We start from the raw sequence: 22,669 nt of genomic DNA on the forward strand, positions 1-22,669 counted from the left end.
CCTGCACATCTTTGGACTGTGGGAGGAAACCGGAGCACCCGGAGGAAACCCACACAGACACGGGAAGAATATGCAAACTCCACACAGTCAGTCGCCTGAGGCGGGAATTGAACCCGGGTCTCTGGCGCTGTGAGGCAGCAGTGCTAACCACTGTGCCACTGTGCCGCACCTTATGTTAAAAGTTTAGATGGAGAGGAATTTCTTAAGTGTGTACAAGACAATTTTCTGATTCAGTATGTGGATGTACCTACTAGAGAAGGTGCAAAACTTGACCTACTCTTGGAAAATAAGGCAGGGCAGGTGACTGAGGTGTCAGTGGGGGAGCACTTTGGGGTCAGTGACCATAATTCTATTAGATTTAAAATAGTGATGGAAAAGGATAGACCAGATCTAAAAGTTGAAGTTCTAAATTGGAGAAAGGCTAATTTTGACGGTATTAGGCAAGAACTTTCAAAAGCTGATTGGAGGCAGATGTTCGCAGGAAAAGGGACAGCTGGAAAATGGGAAGCCTTCAGAAATGAGATAACAAGAATCCAGAGAAAGTATATTCCTGTAAGGGTGAAAGGGAAGGCTGATAGGTATAGGGAATGCTGGATGACTAAAGAAGTTGAGGGTTTGGTTAAGAAAAAGAAGGAAGCATATGTCAGGTATAGACAGGATAGATCGAGTGAATCCTTAGAAGAGTTTAAAGGAAGTAGGAGTATACTTAAGAGGGGAATCAGGAGGGCAAAACGGGGACATGAGATAGCTTTGGCAAATGGAATTAAGGAGAATCCAAAAGGTTTTTACAAATATATGAAGGACAAAAGGGTAACTAGGGAGAGAATAAGGCCCCTCAAAGATCAGCAAGGCGGCCTTTGTGTGGAGCCACAGAAAATGGGGGAGATACTAAATGAATATTTTGCATCAATATGGAAAAGGATATGGAAGATATAGACTGTAGGGAAATAGATGGTGACATCTTGCAAAATGTCCAGATTATAGAGGAGGAAGTGCTGGATGTCTTGAAACGGGTCAAGGTGGATAAATCCCCAGGTGTACCCGAGAACTCTGTGGGAAGCTAGAGAAATGATTGCTGGGCATCTTGCGGAGATATTTGTATCATCAGTAGTCACAGGTGAGGTGCCGAAAGACTGGAGGTTGACTAACGTGGTGCCACTGTTTAAGAAGGGCGGTAAAGACAAGCCAGGGAACTATAGACCGGTGAGCCTGATCTCAGTGGTAGGCAAGTTGTTGGGGGGAGTCCTGAGGGACAGGATGTACATGTATTTGGAAAGGCAAGGACTGATCAGGGATAGTCAACATGGCTTTGTGCGTGGGAAATCACGTCCCACTAACTTGATTGAGTTTTTTGAAGAAGTAACAAAGAAGATTGATGAGGGCAGAGCAGTAGATGTGATCTATATGGATTTCAGTAGGGCGTTCGACAAGGTTCCCCATGGGAGACTGATTAGCAAGGTTAGGTCTCATGGAATACAGGGAGAACTAGCCATTTGGATACAGAACTGGCTCAAAGGTAGAAGACAGGGGGTGGTGGTGGAGGGTTGCTTTTCAGACTGAAGCCCTGTGACCAGTAGAGTGCCCCAAGGATCGGTGCTGGGTCCACTACTTTTTGTCATTTACATAAATGATTTGGATGCAAGCATAAGAGGTACAGTTAGTAAGTTTGCAGATGACACCAAAATTGGAGGTGTCGTGAACAGCAAAGAGGGTTACCTCAGATTACAACTGGATCTGGACCAGATGGGCCAATGGGCTGAGAAATGGCAGATGGAGTTTAATTCAGATAAATGCGAGGTGCTGCATTTTGGGAAAGCAAATCTTAGCAGGACTTATTCACTTAATGGTAAGGTCCTAGGGAGTGTTGCTGAACAAAGAGACCTTGGAGTGCAGGTTCATAGCTCATTGAAAGTGGAGTCACAGGTAGATAGGATAGTGAAGATGGCGTTTGGTATGCTTTCCTTTATCGGTTAGAGTATTGAGTACAGAAGTTGAGAGGTCATGTTGCGGCTGTACAGGATATTGGTTCGGCTACTATTGGAATATTGTGTGCAATTCTGATCTCCTTCCTATTGGAAAGATGTTGTGAAACCTGAAAGGGTTCAGAAAGGATTTACAAGGATGTTGCCAGGGTTGGAGGATTTGAGCTACAGGGAGAAGCTGAACAGGCTGGGTCTGTTTTCCCTGGAGCGTCGGAGGCTGAGGAGTGACCTTATAGAGGTTTACAAAATTATGAGGGGCATGGATAGGATAAATAGACAAAGTCTTTTGCCTGTGGTCGGGGAGTCCAGAACTAGACGGCATAGGTTTAAGGTGAGAGGGGGGCAACTTTTTCATGCAGAGGGTGGTACGTGTATGGAATGAGCTGCCAGAGGATGTGGTGGAGGCTGGTACAATTGCAACATTTAAGAGGCATTTGGATGGATGTACAAATAGGAAGGATTTGGAGGGATATAGGCCAGGTGCTGGCAGGTGGGACGAGATTGGGTTGGGATATCTGGTCAGCATGGACGGGTTGGACCGAAGGGTCTGTTTCCATGCTGTACATCTCTATGACTCTATGACTCAAGAACTGCATATCATATTCCACCTGTGGCCTAACCACATCAACTACACTACCCTCAATGTATTTAGTCATTTCTGTAAAAACTCAATTATATTAGTCAGACAGCATTACCCTCTAAAAACTCTTTGTTGACTATTCCTGATCGATCCTTGCCTTTCCAAGTGTTGATTAACCCTGTCCCTCAGAATTTTTTCCAATAATTTCTTCAGATGAAGGGTCACAGATCCTGCCAGATCTGCTGAGCTTCTCTGGCAATTTCTGTTCTTGATCCTGGGGGTAAATGCACCCATATGCCTGATAAAACATCTATTACCACTTCCTTATTAAACTTAGCATGCTCTAGAACCTCACTATCCCAACCAAAATCACCAGCTACAATGACTTTCTTCTCTGTGAAGATAGATGAGAAGTATTCATTTAAGATCTCACCCATGCCCTCTGACTGCATGCACAGGTTTCCCCTTTGGGTCTCTAAGGAATTTATTTCTTGCCATGGTACTCTTCTTACTCTTAACATACTTTCAAAAATTCTTGGGGTTTTCCTTGATCCAATCTGCCAAAGATATTTTGTGGACCTTTTTTGCATTCCTAATTTCATTTTTAAGATAATCCCTACATTTTGAAAGGCCTCTCCTCTTTTTAATATGCTGTACATGACATATGCTTCCTCCTTCTCTCAATATTCCTTGATACCCAGGTTCCCTGGATGTCCTTCTTTGCCCATCACTCTTAGATGTAAACACTGGCCCTGAATTCTCTTTGTACTAGTTTTAAAAGACTCCCGCTTTCCAAATGTGGACTTACCTGCAAGTAGCCAATTCCAGTCTATGGTAACCAGATCCTAATAATTTTGAAATTGATCATCCCCGATTTAAACACAATTTATTCCTTTCTGTAATAACTTTGAAATTTATGTATTTATGGTCACTATCCTCAAAATGCTCACCTGCTGAAACCCCAGTCCCTCAGATTAGGTCTATTTATAGTCGGACTTATCCATGTACTGGCGCAAAACGCTCTCCTGGATGCACTTTAAAAATCTCACCCCGCCTTTCACACTAAGACCTTACACACTAAGACAATCCCAGTTAATGTTAGCAAAGTTGAAATTCCCTTCAACTAGAACCATATTCCCCTCTTACCTTTGTGATTTGCCGACATATTTGCTCCTCTATCTCCTTCTGATTATTGGGATACCTATAGTATAATCCGAGCAAAGTAATCACTCTTTTTTATTTCTAATCTCTACCTAGATGGCCTCATTTGAGGACACTTCTAGAACAGTCCTTCCTCAGCACTGCAGTGACAGTATCCTTTATTAATAATGCAATGCCCCCACCTCTCTTACATCCTGCAATGCACCAGAATCTTTGAAATGCTGGAATGTTGAACTGCCAGTCATGTCCTTCCTTCAACCATGTCTCAGTGATTGCAACAATATCATATTCCCACGTGCTGATCAATGCTATAGGTTCATCCATCTAAGTCGTCAAGCTCCTTGCATTAAAATAGATTAAATTTAGCTTACCAGACTTTCCATGTGCCTTATCCTGACTATGTCTTATCTGCCTACTGGACTGTCCTAGCATTCCTTCTATATCTGATTGGACCTTGCTCCTGACTTTAAATCTACCCAATGCCGTATGGTCCTGCCAAATGAGTTTAAGACCTCTCCAGCAGCACAGGCAGATCCCAGCTTCGGATATTGGACTCAGTCTGGTCCATACAGGTGATTTACAGAAGAAAACTGCCAACTGTCCTAAGTGTGACTCCAGACGCACAGGAATTTGGTAACTCTTAACTTCCTCTGTGCAATTAGGGATGGGCAATAAACGTTGGCCTAACCAAAAATGCCAACATCCCATGAATAAAGAAAAAGCAAAGTTTTTCACCATCACGTGTGGAGGGTGGTGCAAGTTTGAAGGTCTCTAAGAAAATACTAAACCAGACAAAGATATTGAATAACTAAACCTACTCCTTCAGGCATCCTTTTCAGTCCACCCTGTCAGGAATTCTACCATCAATTTTATTTCCAAAGGAAAGTAAAAGCTCTGCAACAAATTCTTTCCTGCTCATAGAGTCATAAAGATGTACAGCACGGAAACAGACCCTTCAGTCCAACTAGTCCACTCCAATAGATATTTTAGTTTAATGCTGCCATTTACAGATTAAAACCTAGACAGTGATCTTGCACAACTGACATTTCCACTCACAACAGGTCAAATAGCTAGTGCATTCTATTCCTTTTAATGTTTTAATTTTTAGTTTATGAAATAATGGATCAGATCTTGCTGGAAAAGGAAATCATGCAGTACAAACCATTACTTAGATATATTTCTGCACATTTCAACACATAGGTCTTTGCACTAAAATTTGCAGGAAGTGTATATTGGTAACAATGTGGTAAAGGATCTCAGTGAACAGTGGGACTGACAGTATATATCCTAAACTAGCGAGCTGAATCTCATGTTTTTGTTTTGGCAAAGTCTGAATTGTGTCAAGTTTTTTGGAAGGATTGCCACCTTGAGTTCTAGTAGGTATTCACGCTTCATTAACTACCTAATCCGCCCCCTATGAAATTATTCTTGCCCAATTCCCACAACATGCCATTCTCAGAAAAAAATAATGTAATGGATATCGTGGAATTCATCAGCATCACTTGTGTCCACGCCATCTTTAAAAGCTTATTGTGTACCCAAAAGTAGGCATTCTGGGAAATCTGTAATCATGGGTCAATATTAAAGGCAAGTATATGGTTATTAAATTTAAATGACCAAACCACTTCCCATGAGTGGTTTAGCCACTTGTTCCACATCCTGTCTCCTTTAAAGATGGAGTTTTCATATTGGGTTCTGGTTCATCTTTTTTTGAAATTTTGCCCTCTGACCAAACGTTCTGTTTTTGCAGAGTCATGTTTCAGTCATAAGAAAGAGATGTCATTTGTGCAAACCAAATGGTGGAGCAACATAAACCAACCTGCAAGGGAATCTCTTCATGCTGATTTGAGAATAACTGTGTGTGTATCATTCACATGTAATTATTCTCCAGCAAATTCCAACCCAATCTGTTTTTGATTGTGCAGTTATAATTTGGTGCCAAAGTCCCACAACCATCAGAGGCAAATTTCTCTAAAACAGCTTCAAAATACATGTCGAAGAGAGCATCCCAAAAGATGCATAGGGTTATCCAAATATGATCTCATTAGTGATTGCCATTAAGGCATAATTTGTTTTGATTTAGAATTATATGACCTCAAAATGCCTCTCAATATCAGAAAGGCCTTTTGATAATAGTTAAGCATTGACTGTCAACCTTCAATTAATGATTAGCACTTCCAAATATGTATTAAAACTTTGCAGTTAGCCAAAGTATTTTTGTTCACTACTTTTTTAGTGCAAACATGCCTTTACAATCACCACTTGAACACATAGCTTGGTACTGACAGCAGCATTTATAAGACAAGACTACGCTCTGCACATCAAGAATTGAACTAGTGACTGTTATGACACGGTGGTGAACCATTCCGTTAATTAAACCAAACATCCAGGAAAGCTAACCTCGCCTCATAATCTGTTAAAGTATGATTGACGGAGAACTCCCAAATTCTACTATTTAATGGAAAAATATCAATTTATCCTTTAACTCTAAAAGTGAACATTAAATTACTTACAGTGTGGAAACAGGCCCTTCAGCCCAACAAGTCCATACCAACCCTCTGAAGAGCAACCCACCCCAGACCCATTCCCTTACATCTAACACTAGGGGCAGTTTAGCATGGCCAATTCACCTAACTTGCATATTTTTGGACTGTGGGAGGAAATCAGAGCACCCGGAGGAAACCCACGCTGACAAGGGGAGAATGTGCAAACTCCACACAGATAGTTGCCTGAGGCAGGAATTCAACCCGGGTCTCTGGGGCTGTGAGGCAGCAGTGCTAACCACTGTGGTGCCACCATGCTGCCCAACAACAACTGTTCACAACTCTAAGCCTCCTTTCTCTTAAATGCCTGTTAGCTGCTTCCAACTCTATAACAATATAGTGTTCGACTAAAAAAAGTTTTAAAAATTACATCAAATTAATTTCAAAAACACACAGTGGCTGTCGTCATTGGCATCTGTCTTCCTCTGGCTGTAGATCCCCTGGGTCGTCTTCGGTCTTTTGCTGCAAAGATGTTTTATATGAAAAAGGTAGCTTTGATAGAGAGTTTGTTGCTGGTAATTACTCTGGTGATCGCAGTTGATCTCACTCTGTCTAACTGTCAAAATGCCTGCTTCTTTATACCCCCAGCAATGGATCATCTCATTGGTTCGATGTTGGTGCAACAATAAATTCAACATCAGTTGGTTTAAGTATCCTGGGGCATAATTTAAACTGATTGGTTCAATTTGAATTGTAAAAATAGCAACCAAAACTCAAATATTTGTTTCAAAGCCAAATATTACATATTTTCAATTTTCCAGTAAACTCTGAGACTGCTAATCAGTCACATGACAGGTGCCTACAAGCTGTCAGTGCAAAACAGCTTTCACTCTCTTAAAGGTACAATGCATGCCTTCACCTTCATAACACTCACCCCTTAAGAAAAAAGGATCATCATAATGAAAAAAGGCTTCTTTTTTTCTAATTCTTAACCCCATTACAATGAAATATCTAGGACATTAATCTAAGTTCATATTAATTTCTGCACACATATATAACATTAGTAGCTGTTCAATCTTATCTTTACTATACCCATTAAATCCATGATAACACATCTGCTTTAACATTCTTACAACCCGCAACATGTACAATTTGTAAATTAAAAGCCTGTAACATAAGACTCCAATGAAATAATCTCATATTCTTGTCCTTAAATCGTTCCAAGAATGTTAGAGAATTGTGATACTTGTATACAACTGTCTCCAGCATATTGTTCAACATGTAAACATCAAAATGTTGTCAGGCCAGTACCACACTCAATAATTCCTTTTCAATGGTAGAGTATTGTATTGTCTCTAACGGGTGTTGCGTTTCTTTGAAAAGTAGCCAATTGGCTATTGAATTCCATCATCATTTTCCTGCAGCAGTACAGCTGCAACTCCCATGTCATGAGTATCGATTACTACTTTTAACTTGGTAAATGCTTCCTGGCACTGTTCTGTCCACTGAAATATTGTGTTCTTCTTCAGTAAATCTGTTAGCAGTGCCACTACGCTGCTGAAGTTTTCGGGAGAATCCGCCTAGTCCCAAAAATTGAAGCACCTCTTTCTTCAAGGTTGGTTGTGGAAATTCCTCAACAGTATTAGTCTTTACATTCCTCAGGGTCAACCCTCCATGATCAATATTATGTCCCAAGAACATTACTTCTGCCTTCGCGAATTCTGTTTTTGTTCAGTTTTTTATTAGGTTTACTTCTCTTAATTGCTCAAAGAGCTCTGCCAAATGTACTATGTGATCTTTCCATGACCCCTTGAAGATCACTACAGAACCCAGATCAACTGCACAGTTTGTAAACCCAGTCACAACTCTGTTCATGAGTCCTTGCAATGTGGCTGGTGTGTTCTTCATTCCAAAAGACATCGTTTTGAATTGATATAGCCCATTTGGGGTTATAAACACAGAAACTTCTTTTGCTTTCTCTGATAAAGGTGTCACAAAGCTGGTCACTTTTTTCTAAAAGCTGTTCCTTTCTCAAGGATACTGTGTCCTTGATTTTTTTCAGAGGGGATCATAAGACTCTCCCGGTCCTGAATAGACTGGTTTCGTACAGAGACTAAAGGGTATCGAGAGGTTTTTTTGTTTATACATAAAAAATGAGACTTCAGGCCAAAGTGGTCACGTTTTAGAAGTGACCTGTATAATGAAAGGGGAGCGGTCAGCTCTCTAGCTGAGCAGTTTAGTCCAGAACTAGTTAGGAGTTCAGATGTGTGGAAACAGGTTACAAAACTCTCTCTCTCTTTCTGCCCTTTGAATTTCAACCTATAAGCATCTGTTCCTTTTTTTTACTGCGTTTAAGGGGGTTTGCTCTTTGGGACAGTTGTGTCTATCTGGAACAGCATAATTAAGTCTAGTTTGGATAGACTGGACGAAATAAGTGTTCCTTATTCTGTTCTTTATGTTTCATTGTGTAATTTTGTGAATACATTTCTGTCCGCTTTTAAAATGTACTAGTCAGCCTAGCTATCCTACTCCAGGTAATTTTCACTGTATACTTATCGAAACAAATTGCAAAGTTATGGTCTAGGTTGCCTGCTCAAGAATGTTTTGAGTGGTCTGGCCTAGTCCATAATAGAGTGGGGCTCTTTGCAAGATTTTAAACAGTAAGTGGTAGGTGCTAGTGTCTTTATTTCGGGTGTTGGTTTGGTTGGGTAGACAGAGCTTGGGATAGTAATGGCTCTTTCAGTCGCCAAAAGTTTTCTGGAAGTGGTTGCGGTGACTTTGGAAGTTTTGCAAAAGATGAATAAGACCAAACTCTGTGAATTTGCTGACAAACTGGAATTGAAATTCCCTACTTCTGTGAGGAAAGGAGAGGTAATTACAGCAGTAACTCAGTATTTAAAATTGCTGGAGAAACCATCAGATTCTATAGAGATGGCAAGAATTCAATGACAAATAAAGCGGCTTGAGTTAGAGGCAAAAGATAAGAAAAGGGCACCAGATATGAAACAGTCTGAGACATGATTAAAAGCAGAAGAGAGCAGTAGCAGAAGAGAGGGAAAAAGAGAGAGCAGCAGAACAGAGAGAAAAAGAGAGAGTTTTTGAACTTCAAAAATTGACACTTGAAAAGGAAAGTCAGCTTAAAAGGCTGGAGATAAAGGCGGAGGGTAGGCTTAGAGAGGAAGAGAGTGAGGAGGAGCAAGCCCCTGGTAGTCAGAAGCCAAGTGAGAAACTGTTTAAGTATGTTCAAGCATTGCCTAAATTTGATGAGAAGGATTTGGAAGCCTTTTTCAGCTCATTTGAAAAGGTGGCTAAACAAATTCAGTGGCCAGTGGCAATGTGGATTTTGTTGATCCCAACCAAACTTGTAGGTCGGGCTAGTGAGGTATTCACATCCCTATTAGAGGAGGTATCTGGGGATTATGAGGAGGTAAAAGCAGCCATTTTAAGTGCATATGAGCTTGTATCAGAAGCCTATAGATAATGTTTCAGGAATCTAAGGAAGGACCCAAGTCAAAACTATATTGGGTTTGAAAGGATCAAACAGAATAAATTTGATAGATGGATAAGAGCTTTAAAAGTCAAGCAAACCTATGATGCCCTTAGAGAGATAATTATTTTGGAGGAATTCAAAAATTCACCACCTGAAGTAGTGAGAGCTCATGTGGAAGAGCAGAGAGTTAAAACAGCAACGTTAGCAGCTGAAGTGGCTGATGATTATGAGCTGGTCCATAAAACACGGTTTGGCTTCAAATCAATTTCAGTCCATGAGGGATAGAAACTGGGGCAAAGAGAAATCCTCAAGCGGAAAGTGAAAGATAGATCTCAGTGAAGATCATAAGGATAATTTACCACAGGGTAAAAAAGAAACTCTTGTGGGGGACAAAGAAGTTAAAAAGGCCCAGTGTTTTCATTGTAATAAAGTGGTCCATGTGAAATCAGTGTTGGTGGGCTAGGAGAAAGCCTGATGTAGGAAAACCAGACAAACCTGGGAGTTTTGTTGGACTAGTAACAGCACAAGGGAAGTTAAACTTAATGGTAAGGTCCGAGGGAGTGTTGCTGAACAAAGAGACCTTGGAGTGCAGGTTCATAGCACCTTGAAAGAGGAGTTGCAGGTAGATAGGATAGTGAAGAAGGTGTTTGGCATGCTTTCCTTTATTGGTCAGAGTATTGAGTACAGGAGTTGGGAGGTCGTGTTGTGGCTGTACAGGACATTGGTTAGGTCACTATTGGAATATTGTTTGCAATTCTGGTATCCTCCAGATCGGAAAGATGTTGTGAAACTTGAAAGGGTTCAGAAAAGACTTACAAGGACGTTGCCAGGGTTGGAGGATTTGAGCTATAGGGAGAGGCTGAACAGGCTGGGGCTGTTTTCCCCTGGAGCGTCGGAGGCTGAGGAGTGACATCATAGAGGTTTACAAAATTATGAGGGGCATGGATAGGGTAAATAGGCAAAGTCCTTTCCCTGGGGTCATGGAGTCCAGAACTAGAGGGCATAGATTTAGGGAGAGAGAGGAAAATATATAAAAGAGACCTAAGGGGCAGTTTTTTCACTTTCCTCATTCCTGAAGAAGGGCTCATGCCCAAAACGTCGATTCTCCTGCTTCTTGGATGCTGCCTGACCTGCTGCGCTTTTCCAGCAACACATTTCAGCTCTGATCGCCAGCATCTGCAGTCCTCACTTTCTCCTCCTACCAGTGGAGTGCCACAAGGATCAGTGCTGGGTCCACAATTTTCATCATTTATATAAATGATTTGGATGTGAGCATAAGAGGTATAGTTAGTAAGTTTGCAGATGACACCAAAATTGGAAGTGTTGTGGATAGTGAAAAAAGTTACCTCACATTACAACAGGATCTTGATCAGACGGGCAAATAGGCTGAGAGTGGCAGATGGAGTTTAATTTAGATAAATGCAAGGTGCTGCATTTTGGGAAAACAAATCTTAGCAGGACTTATACACTTAATGGTAAGGTCCCAGGGAGTGTTGCTGAACAAAGAGACCTTGGTGTGCAGGTTCATAGCTCCTTGAAAGTGGAATCACAGATAGATAAAATAGTGAAGAAGGCATTTGGTATGCTTTCCTTTATTGGTCAGAGTATTGAGTACAGGAGTTGGGAGGTCATGTTGCGGCTGTACAGGACATTGGTTAGGCCACTGTTGGAATATTGCATGCAATTCTGGTCTCCTTCCTATCGGAAAGATGTTGTGAAACTTGAAAGGGTTCAGAAAAGATTTGCAAGGATGTTGCCAGGGTTGGTGGATTTGAGCTATAAGGAGAATCTGAACAGGCTGGGGCTGTTTTCCCTGGAGCGTCGGAGGCTAAGGGGTGACCTTATAGAGGTTTACGAAATTATGAGGGGCATGGATAGGATGAATAGACAGAGTCTTTTTTCCTGGGGTGGGGGAGTCCAGAACTAGAGGGCATTAGTTTAGGGTAAGAGGGGAAAGATATATAAGAGACGTAAGGGGCAACTTTTTCACAGAGGGTGATACATGTATGGAATGAGCTGCCAGAGGAACTGATGGCTAGTAAAACTAAAACACTTAAAAGGCATTTGGATGGGTATATGAATAGGAAGGGTTTGGAGGGATATGGGCCGGATACTGGCAAGTGGGACGAGATTGGGTTGGGATATCTGGTCAGCACAGACAAGTTGGAATGAAAGGCCTGTTTCCATGCTGTACATCTCTATGACTCTATGACTTCGGAAGCCAGGCTTTCTGGCAAACCCAGGTGTATGTGAATTTGCCAGAAACCCAGGTCACCTTCCTGGGCCATGTTATTGGACATGGACAAATGGCCCCACAGGATGCAGCAACAAAAGTAATTCAGGAATTTCCCACACTGTAGATGAAAAAAAAGCAGTACTACGTTTCCTGGGATTGAGTGGATTTTACTGAATGCTTGTGCCGAATTTTTGCAGTGTGGCTGCTCCACCCACTAAATTGTTAAAATAGAGCAAGAAGTTTCAGTGGTCAGCAGACTGTCAAATGGTATATGACAGCCTAAAATCTATATTAACTGCTGCCCCAGTATTAGCCACCACAGATGACACAAAGCCTTTCAAGGTGGCTATCGATGCCAGTGATGTGGGTGTTGGTGCGGTGCTCCTGCAGGAGGATGATGAGGGAACAGAAAGACCCATCAGGTATTTTTCCAGGAAGTTGAACATTCATCAGAAGAAATATTCAACAGTGGAGAAAGAGACTTTAAGCTTGGTGTTGGCATTACAACATTTCCATGTTTATATTACAGCAATGCATCAGAGACAATTGTATACACTGATCACAACCCATTGACATTGGTGTAAGAATTTAAGGACAAAAATGTCAAACTGTTTAGATGGAGCTTGTTTGAGCCATTCACTTTGACAATTGTGTATGTGTCAGGTCGCAAAAATGTGATTGCTGATGTGTTATCGAGACTCGAATGAGATACGGAGGCATTCGGTGGTGGGTGTACAGCGGCCTGAATTTGTATGTAGTTGTGCATGTTTGCATGTTTATAGTTAGTACAGTGTATATGTGTATTTTAGACTACTAACCAGTTTGTTTTGAAGTGTTTTAAAAATGAAGCCATCTTTTGTTACTGATGGTTCATTTTTGTAAGTGCGGTGATGTCACAAAGCTGGTCAATTCTTTTCTAAAAGCTGTTCCTTTCTCAAGGATACTGTGTCCTCGATTTTTTTTTCAGAGGGGTCATAAAACTCTCCTGGTTCTGATCAGACTGGTTTGGTACAGAGATTAAAGAGTATTGAGAGACCTTTTTTTAAATACATAAACAGATGAGACTTCAGGTCAAAGTGGTCTTGTTTTAGAAGTGACCTGTATAATGAAAGGGGAGTGGCCAGCTCAAGCTGAGCAGTTCAGTCCAGAACTAGTTAGGAGTTCAGCTGTGTGGAAACAGGTTGCGAAAGTCTCAGTCTTTCTGCCCTTCTAACTTCAACCTGGAAGCATCTGTTCCTTTTTGTAAACTGTTTTTTAAGGGGATTTCCGTATTGAGACTGTTGTGTATATTTGGGTCAGCATAATTAAGTGTCGTTTGGATAGACTGAGTTCTGTAGGTGTTCTTTGTTCTGATCTTTATTTTGTCAATAAATTTCTGCCTGTTTTAAAAATCTAGTAGTCAACCTAACTAACTTACCCCAATTAATTTTCACTGTATACTTACCGAAACAAAGTGCAAAGTTATGGTCTGGGTTGCCTGCTCAAGAATGTTTTGAGTGGCCTGGCCTAGTCCATAACAAAGATACCTGGCAATAACAACACAGTAAGTCCAACTTTGTGATGTAACTGACTTGTCCAACTTTCTCTATACAATCCTCCAGTCTTGATATTGGATAGAAGGCCGATTTTTGTCACAGCGTTGACCTTCCAATCGTGGACACAAAATTGTTGATTCCTGTCAGGTTTGGGAACTAACACGATTGGTGAACTCCACTCGCTCAGAATTGGTTTGATGATATCTTCACTGAGCATTGCATCTGTGTGGCTTTGAAAGGATTAAGCCTGTAGGGGTGCTATTTTATCGGAACAGCATTCCCTACTTCTACCTCATGCACAATAGCGTTAGACCTCCCTATCCTATTCCTACATAGGTCTTCATACTGCTGCAACAAACCTTTCAATTGGGTTCTTTGTTCCTGTGACAGCTAGTTCATTAACCTATCCCACTCCTCAAGGGCTTTCTCATTGTTTAATGCATTTTGAGACACGTAAAACTCCACAACATCTGGATTTGATTCCTCATTCTGCAGGGCAGTAACTAACACATGTTTCTCCAGTTCCTTCTCTATTATAATAAGTTTTCAACATATTCACATGACATACCCAACAGTTTTTTTTTCCTTTCTGGCATCTTTACCATATAGTTTATCCGACCCAACTTTTTCTCAGGGACCACTAAACCTGGCTTTTAATGGCTCTCCTACCACTGGTAACAAGACTAATACATCGCCCTCACAGGAAAACCTTGGAATTTCAGAGCTTTTAATTGCCACCAGCTTCATTCTATGCTGTGCTCTCTTTGGGTGCTGTTTAGCTAACTCACCACTCGATTTAATCTCTCCCTCACCTCTGATACATAATCTAAGTGTGAGATCCCTGACTTTGGTCCTGTCAATTTTTCTTTAATTAGTTTCAAAGCCCCTCTTACTTCATATTCAAACATTAACTCGAAGGGAGTGACTGAGTAGAGTCATTTAGGGCATCTCTAATAGCAAACAATATGAATGGGATACCTTTATCCTAATCATTTGGGTAATCCTGACGGTATGCTCTTAATGTGGTCTTCAGGGTCTGATGCTACCTTTCCAAAGATCCCTGAGATTCAGGTTGCTATGCACTTGATTTAAAGTGTTGTATGCCGAAGCTATCCATAGCCTCCTTTAACAGTATAGTAGTAAAATTGGACCCTTGGTCTGATTGAATCTCTCTGGGTAGCCCATACCGTGTGAAGAAAGCTACTAACTCCTCTACCACTCTTTTTGCCTTATTATTCCATAATGGAATTGCGTCCAGAAATCTGGTAGACACATACATTATAGTTAGCAAATACTGGTTCCCACTTATAGTTTTAGGGAGTGGACCTATACAGTCAATTATAACCCACGTGAAAGGTTCTTCAAATGCAGGAATTGGCAATAAAGGTGCTGGTTTTATTACCACCTGTGGCTTACCTACCACTTGGCATGTATAACATGTACAGTAAAGGTTAACCACATCTTTATGTATTCCAGGCCAATAGAAATGCTTTTGTACCTTTGCCTGAGTAGGAGATCACCTAGGTGTAAGGAAGACTCAGGCTAAGGTACAAAAGCATTTCTATTGGCCTGGTATACACAAGGATGAGGTACTTGCTACCTGTAACACCTCCTGTCTGTATGCTACCGACAACACAATCTGGTGCACTTTGGCCCATCTCCTCTGCACTCCTCTGCTGTGGTTCCATGTTCATCCTTGGATTCTATCTTTAACATAATAACCTTCAGGAATATTCTTGGACTCCTTTTCTGCGTATGCATCAACATATGCATTTTTTATTGTCTTGTCTTTCTGTTATAAGTCAATTAGCCTTTCAGGACTAAACACCTCTGCTTAACCCACTGCCTGTTCAGGTTTTTCCTGCACCATTACATCAAACAGAGTGTCCGCTAACTGAAACTCAACCCTTCATCTTTTTCTTCAGTTTTTGCCTTGTGCTGTGACTTATGATGGTGGGATTTTGATACTAGGAAAATATCAGAATATTTTTCTTTTAACTCCTCAGTTTCCTGGTCTTCTTTTGGCTTCTCCAAAAGGAGGGGTGCCACTCCCACCATAGATCCTTTTAAATCGTTCCCAAGAACAAATTGCATTCATGGAACTGACATTCCGTCAATCACTCCCACTGTTACGTCCCCAGTCTTGAGTTGGCATTTCAACCTGATCTTACATAGGGGTGCTAAATTTCTGTCCATTTATCTCACAAATTACCACTCTCTCGGGTAACAGGTCAGGAAGAGCACAAATATGTACATCTCTTACTATTAGCAACTGATTAGATCCTGTATTTCTCAGAGTTATAGCTTCTTTTCCTTCTCTTTTCTGTCTGAGTAAACTTTACCCATGGAGGTAAATTCTTTATAGAGATCAGGTACTAACTCCATACCGAGCTCCTGCCTAGGCTGTGCATTCTCCTGCTGCTCTTTGGCTTTTCTTGGGGTTTCTTTTACTACTTTCACTAATGCCACTGGCTTAGTCTCTTTTACCACACCTTTTCCCAGTGCCCTTCTGAAACCACCGGCACTGTAATTTTCTGTGCCCCACTCCATTACAGTGAAAACACCTGAGGCCTTTCACCTCCTTTTCACCCTCTTGGACTTCCTTGTGGTAAACTTTTATCAGTGTGCTCTACTCTTTGTTTTGTAGTGTAAGATCTCCCCTTCTCCCAATTTCTATCCCTCACATGATGAAATTCTTGCTGGAAGCTAATGTTTGCCTTATGCACCAGTGCACATTCTTGTGCCATCTCTGCTGCTCTTCTCACTTCCTGTTCATCCACATGAATTCTTATCATCTCTGGAAGTGAGTTTTTAAACTCCTCCAGCAGAATAATCTTTCTTACAGCCTCATTGATCTTAACTATTTTTGAGACCCCCACCCATCTATCAAAATTACTATGTTTAATTCTTTCGAACTCAACTTAAGTCTGATTGGGTTCCTTCTTCGTGTTTCTGAACTGCTGTCTATACACTTCTGGTACCAATTCATAAGCACTAAAAATTGCCTGTTTGACAAATTCATAATCTCTTGACCCCTCATCTGACGGTGCGGCAAATATCTCACTAGCTCTGCCTATTAGCTTAGTCTGAACTAATATTACCCACACGTTCTCTGGCCGTTCCATCTGCCTAGCCAATTTTACAAAAGAAATAAAGAAGGCTTCAACATCTTTCTCGTCAAAATGTGGCAATGTTTTAACATATTTGGATATATATTACCTTCTCTTTTCATCTCCATTCTGTTAACTTGACTTTCTTGACTAAGTCTCAACTTCTGAAGTTCGAATTCTCTCTCCTTTTCTCTTTCTTTTCTCGCTCCCTTTCTTCGCTCTCTTTTTGCTCAGCTAAGAAACTTCTTTCCCTTTATCTTCTAACTCTATTTTCCTCAATTTTAATTTAAGCTTTTTCTAACTCTACTGCACTTGTCTGTTTCTCTGACGCACCCAAGTGCTTAACTAACTTCTTTTCAATTTCAGCTTTACTTTTGTCCCTGGTTAGACCCAATTCTAACCTCTTTGCTAATTCTAAAAGTATGGCCTTTCTCTATCTTTCTAAACTTTCTTGGGAAGTTTGAGAATCATCTTCAAACCCAAGAACCTCTTTAGCAATCTTAAGAGCCATTTCTCTCACTTCTAACTTAACTAACGACAAGTAACGGAAATTAAACAAATTGTCTCGCCTATGTTTTATTTAAAGATCTAGGACACTAATAGGCATGTGTTTAAATCTGCTGGGATTTTTTGAACCCCAAATCTATTCAAATCTGTCCAAATCTCAGACTGCATCTGTCTAAGTCTGTCCAAATCATGGCCCCAAGCCCCCAAACTATTACGACGCAGCGGTAAATCCTTCTGTTAATTAAACAAAACATCCAGAAAAGCTCACCTTGCCTCATAATCTGTTCAAGTATGAGCAGAGAACTCTCAAATTCCATTATTTAAAGAAAAAAATATCAATTTATTCTTTAACTCTAAAAGTGAACATTAAACAACAACTGTTCACAACTCTAAGCCTCTTTTCTCTTAAATGCCTGTTATCTGCCTCCAACAATATACGTTTCCAATTAAAAATAACAATTAAAATTACATCAACATAATTTCAAAACCACATAGCAGCTGTCATTGTCAGCATCTGTCTTCCTCTGGCTGGAGATCCCCCTGGGTGATCTTCGATCTTTTGCTGCAAAGATGTTTCATATGAAAAAGGTGCCTTTGATGGAGAGGGTGTTGCTAGCAGTTACTCTGGCAATGGTAGCTGGTTTCACTCTGTCTAGCTGTCAAAACATCTGCTACTTTATATCTCCAGCAATGGATCATCTCATTGGTTCGATGTTGGCAAGACAATAAATTCAAAATTGATTGGTATTTAGTATTCTGGGGTATAATTTAAACTGAATGGTTCAATTCAAATTGTTGTAAAAACAGCAACCAAAACTCAGGTATTTGTTTCACAGCCAAATGTTACATATTTCAATTTTCCAGTACACTCTGAGACTGCTAGTTAGTCACATGACAGGTACCTGCAAGCTCTCAGTGCAAGCTTTCACTCTCTCTTAAAAGTAAAGTACACACCTTCACCTTCATGACATGAGTCACTCCATTTCCGATCTAACTTTTGACATTGATCAGCACCTTCTGCCTTCAATCCAGTTAGCTAATCTGTAACTCATTGCATAAGTCTTCCAGTTTTCAAATTGTTAAATGGTCAAGTAATGCATCAAAAACTGAGACATAAGCTTTTCATTGACAACAACTTTCTTCTCTTGAATGCAGTCTTACAGATCTACAGCCCAGTGCTCAAGCTGTCCCTTTTCAAGCTAATTGATCAATTAAAACTAACCACCTTTTTACCCTTCCATTTCACTATGTCATGACAATAACATACATGCTCCCAAAAACAAAACTGATATTTTGTTAAATACTTTTTGAAAATTAAACTCAAATATATCCATTGGCGTTAGTGAATTTAATTACTTCCTCAAATAGATATTGAGGAATTGTAATAACCCCTACAAAGCTGATCATGAATTATTAATTAATCTCCCTGTGAAGCTCATTGAGTGACAAGCAACGGCCAGCCTAGCTGGACCTCACTACCTGAGTCTTAAAGCAGACCCCTCACTGCAGGGGTACTTTCTCTCTCTCTCTCCAACTCCATTTTGACTCAGCCCTTTCCCACTCTCCCTATCTCTCCCTCACCTTTGATGGCTTGTATTGCCCGTAATGGGTTTTACCTGTAATATCAAATTGACTACACTGGTGATTTACCTGTGGTTGGTCACAGTTAAAAATAAAATCAAAAATGTCACAATGATTTTGTGATAGGGAAAAGGTTCAGTTGGGAGTAAGAGTACTTTTGATATAAAAAATATAAGGCAGACCCAGGGGCTGTTGCGTTGCAGTGGTAGTGTCCCTACCATCAAACCAGGATATCCACGTTTAAGTCCAATCAGCTCCAGAAGTGTGTTTAACAATTCTGAACACGTTGATTATAAAAGAATACAGCAGATCCAGAGCAGGCCTTTTATGAAGCAATGGTAGTGTCCCAACCTCTGAGAACTGGGTTCATGCCCCTCTTGCTCCAGTGATATATTGTAATATTTCTGAACAGGTTGATAAAAATGATAAAGCAGACCCAGAATATAATGATAATTGGATGATGGAGAAAAAAATGTTCAGGTGGGTGAAGAGCACTTCTGGGTATAAGATAAAATGTGGACTAGGATGGGGTGGCTGGAGAAGACAGAGAGAGAGAGAGAGAGAGAGAGAGAGAGAGAGAGAGAAAGAGAGAGAGAGAGAGAGAGAGAGAGAGAGAGAAAGAAAATGGGGGCCTAGAGGTAATGTCACTGGACTAATAATCCAGAGGCCCAGACTAATTCTGTGGGGAATGCAGGTGATACTTTTGGGATAGGAGAAAGTGAGGTCTGCAGATGCTGGAGATCAGAGCTGGAAATGTGTTGCTGGAAAAGCGCAGCAGGTCAGGCAGCATCCAGGGAACAGGAGAATCGACGTTTCGGGCATAAGCCCGATTCCTGAAGAAGGGCTTATGCCTGAAACGTCGATTCTCCTGTTCCCTGGATGCTGCCTGACCTGCTGCGCTTTTCCAGCAACACATACTTTTGGGATAGGCCAGGCTACAGAAACTCCACCTGATAGGCAACTGATCTTTAAAATGGGTACTAGTGATCTATATGAAGTCATTGGGAAGTATCCCAAAGTTTTCCAAAAAGGTATCAAGAAGATAAAAGGCACCAGGGTCAATATTTATTTGGACCCAGAGGCCTGTCCTAAACACTTCAAGGCATGGCCAGTCCCCACTCCCTATGTGCCAAAGTAGAGTCTGAATTGGCATATGCCCAGTACAATTTGGTGAATGGCCACACACAGTAGTAAAACCTGACAATTCTGTCCATCCCTGGGGGAAATATGAGTTGATGGCCAGCAGAGCTTCCTATTTAGACAGATAACCTACCTACACATGGAAGACTGATATGAAAAGCTGGTTGAGGGTCACATATTTTCTAAATTACTTGAGTCACACCTACCTCCAACTGAAGCTTGAGAGGTCATCCAAGAAGTACATTACTATCTATACTGACAAATGACTGTATGAGTTCACACTCTTGAACTTTGGGGCAATCTTCAGCCTGTGCCACTTTTCAAAGGATAATGGAGAACATCCTCCAAGTGGTACCCATAGTGGCAGTCTGTCTGGATAATGTTAATCTCAGGATCTACTGTAAAGGAATGTGTGCAGAGTTTGGAGGAGATCTTAAGGCATTTGTCTGAAGCTGACATCCAGCTAAAGAGGGAGATGTTTGTGTTCCGTGTAAACAAGCTAATGTACCACAGCAAGGACAGATTATACACCATTGAAGAGAAGACGAAAGCCATAAAAAAGGGGCTCTGTCTCTATGGAGCACAACAGAGCTGACATTTTGCCTAGGTCTGAAAAATTACTAGGGGAAGATACAGTCCATGTAAGGAATTTTGATGATGGCTCTCTGGGGATTCCAAGAGTTATTCTTAACAAGGAAACAGGAATGGTATTGTATGTGGTCAAAACTGGGGAATATCACTTCGACCAGTTCTGGCATGAATCCTCCACAAAGGCAATTGTTGCAATCAAAAAAAAGAAAAAAAAAAAGAGTGTCAGGGATTCTGCTCACTCTCGGAGTCAAACCTGTACGAGCTGGGTCAGTATCATGTACTGTGCATGAGTAATATAAAGGATGACTTGGTGATGGGATACAGGCCTTCATGGAGTTATTTCAACCTTATTCTTATTACAAGTTAAGACTTCACATAACATTAACATTAGAATCCTTGTGAGAAAATGTAATATCTGGTTCGGGGGTAAGATGAATAACACTACATATAATGCATGCATTTAGAATGTTGAGATATGCATTGTGGATGTGAACTGATTAACTTGGAATTACTAGAGTAAGTGATGCGAATAAGATTAATGTAATACCAGGGTATCGAAAAATCAGAAAGCATGCTCTTTTTATAAATGTGGGCATGCAAAAATGATTCACAGCAAAAACATTCTTGTCCCACCTGCCAGCACCCAGCCCATATCCCTCCAAACCCTTTCTTTTCATATACGCATCTAGATGCCTTTTTAATGTTGCAATTGTACTAGCCTCCTCTGGCAGCCCATTTCACATGTGCACCACACTTTGCATGAACAAATTGCACCTTAGGTCTCTTTCATATCTTTCTCCCTCTCACCCTAAACCTATGCCCTCTAGTCCTGGACTCCTCCACCCCAGAGAAAAGACTTTGTCTATTAACTCTATCCATGCCCCTCATGATTTTATAAACCTCTATAAAGTCGCCACCTAGCCTCTGACACTCCAGGGAAAACAGCCTGGTGTCTAATTCCATTGACTGAAATGAAAAGGAATATCAGGAACAATGTAAAACAAGTGCCTGGGAGTTTGCACTGGGCTGTCATTGGGATTAACTTGGGGCTCTTTACATCTTGGTGAGGATTCTTCAATCTGATGAGCATCTCCTTAACCTATTTGCCCTGGTCACATAGTGCCCAGTAGAGATGTCTTTGCAGTTTTGGATTTCTATTTATCACAACTTTGAGTGCAAAATCCCATTGAAATTTGTAAGGGAATATAATCATAATGAATGGCTGGCCTTATTCATTGATCACTGAGCAAAATCCAGGCAATTGACTACAAGCAAAATGAATTCTTACCAACACTGGTGTCAAAATATGCAGCTTCATGTGTTGTGTCATTATTTGTCGCAATACTCGTGGAGCTGAGGCTGGGGAAAGAAGTCTTGAATGGTGAGACATTTGTAGGTGCTTCATTAGAATAAAATATTCCATCTGTCCTCTGAGTGACTGAGCTTGTATCTTCCACACGCAAGAATGATCCTGCACTGATGTCATCCAAACTGGGGGATATGCTCTGTGTTGACTGCAATCTGTCCTCCTGCATCACTGTGGTGTTCAACTGTTCCTTATTCAAATCAGTCAACTTGTCTTCATTATTCAGGCCACCAGTAGTTGAAATATTTGATACTGCAAAAGGAGATGGTGTCCCCAAATCTATTTGTTTTGGCATTCCTGAACTGTTTCCAATGATATCTGTATAAGTATTATCAGATACTTGTACGGTTCCACTGGTGGCAAGTACATGATTCCTCCTTTGATCAAAAAGACCATCACCTATAACACCTGTTGAAGAATATTGAAAAAGATTAATACATTGTTATAAGCAAATTCATAATTTATAAACACTAGCCTTTCCCTCAGTCAATAACTAAAAGGTGTAGACTTAGTCAGCAAAGGGGGAAATTGAAGAGAAAATGTTTCAACAAGTGTATGATGGGAGTCTTAAGCTTACTGCCGGAAAGTCTGGTAGAGGTAGAAATCCTCATCACATTGAATTATACTTGCTGCAGCTCTTTTCAGCTGGCACAGACACAGCAGGTTGAATGTCCTTATACTATGTCACAAACCCAAATGTTTTTGATATAATTGGAAACCATTTAGTTTTAATAAGGTCAAACTCTCCATTCAAAATAATTTAATGGGTATTTCTGTGTTTCCTCTAATTATTAGCAGAGGCATTAAACTGTACAATGACTTGGTTAACTTCAGGAGCTTATGAATATTATCTGAGCTGGGAAATACAAAGTCAATTAATTAAGATGCAAGCTGAAAATGTGTTGCT

General features: G+C 40.7%; 1 protein-coding gene across 2 annotated transcripts in view; it reads right to left on the minus strand.

Moving 5' to 3' along the window:
- Window positions 1–22,669, minus strand: part of corin (corin, serine peptidase) — a 260,269-nt gene that overhangs the window by 190,987 nt on the left and 46,613 nt on the right. For both annotated transcript variants that reach the window (XM_087987873.1, XM_087987868.1), the window contains exon 3: window positions 21,685–22,170. In XM_087987873.1, the coding sequence (XP_087843999.1) occupies window positions 21,685–22,170 (486 nt within the window). The remainder of the gene's footprint in view (window positions 1–21,684; window positions 22,171–22,669) is intronic.

The sequence above is a fragment of the Chiloscyllium plagiosum genome, unplaced genomic scaffold (assembly GCF_037043375.1).
Source record: "Chiloscyllium plagiosum isolate Xiang-an unplaced genomic scaffold, Cpla_swu_hap1 HiC_scaffold_1, whole genome shotgun sequence".
NCBI lineage: Eukaryota > Metazoa > Chordata > Chondrichthyes > Orectolobiformes > Hemiscylliidae > Chiloscyllium > Chiloscyllium plagiosum.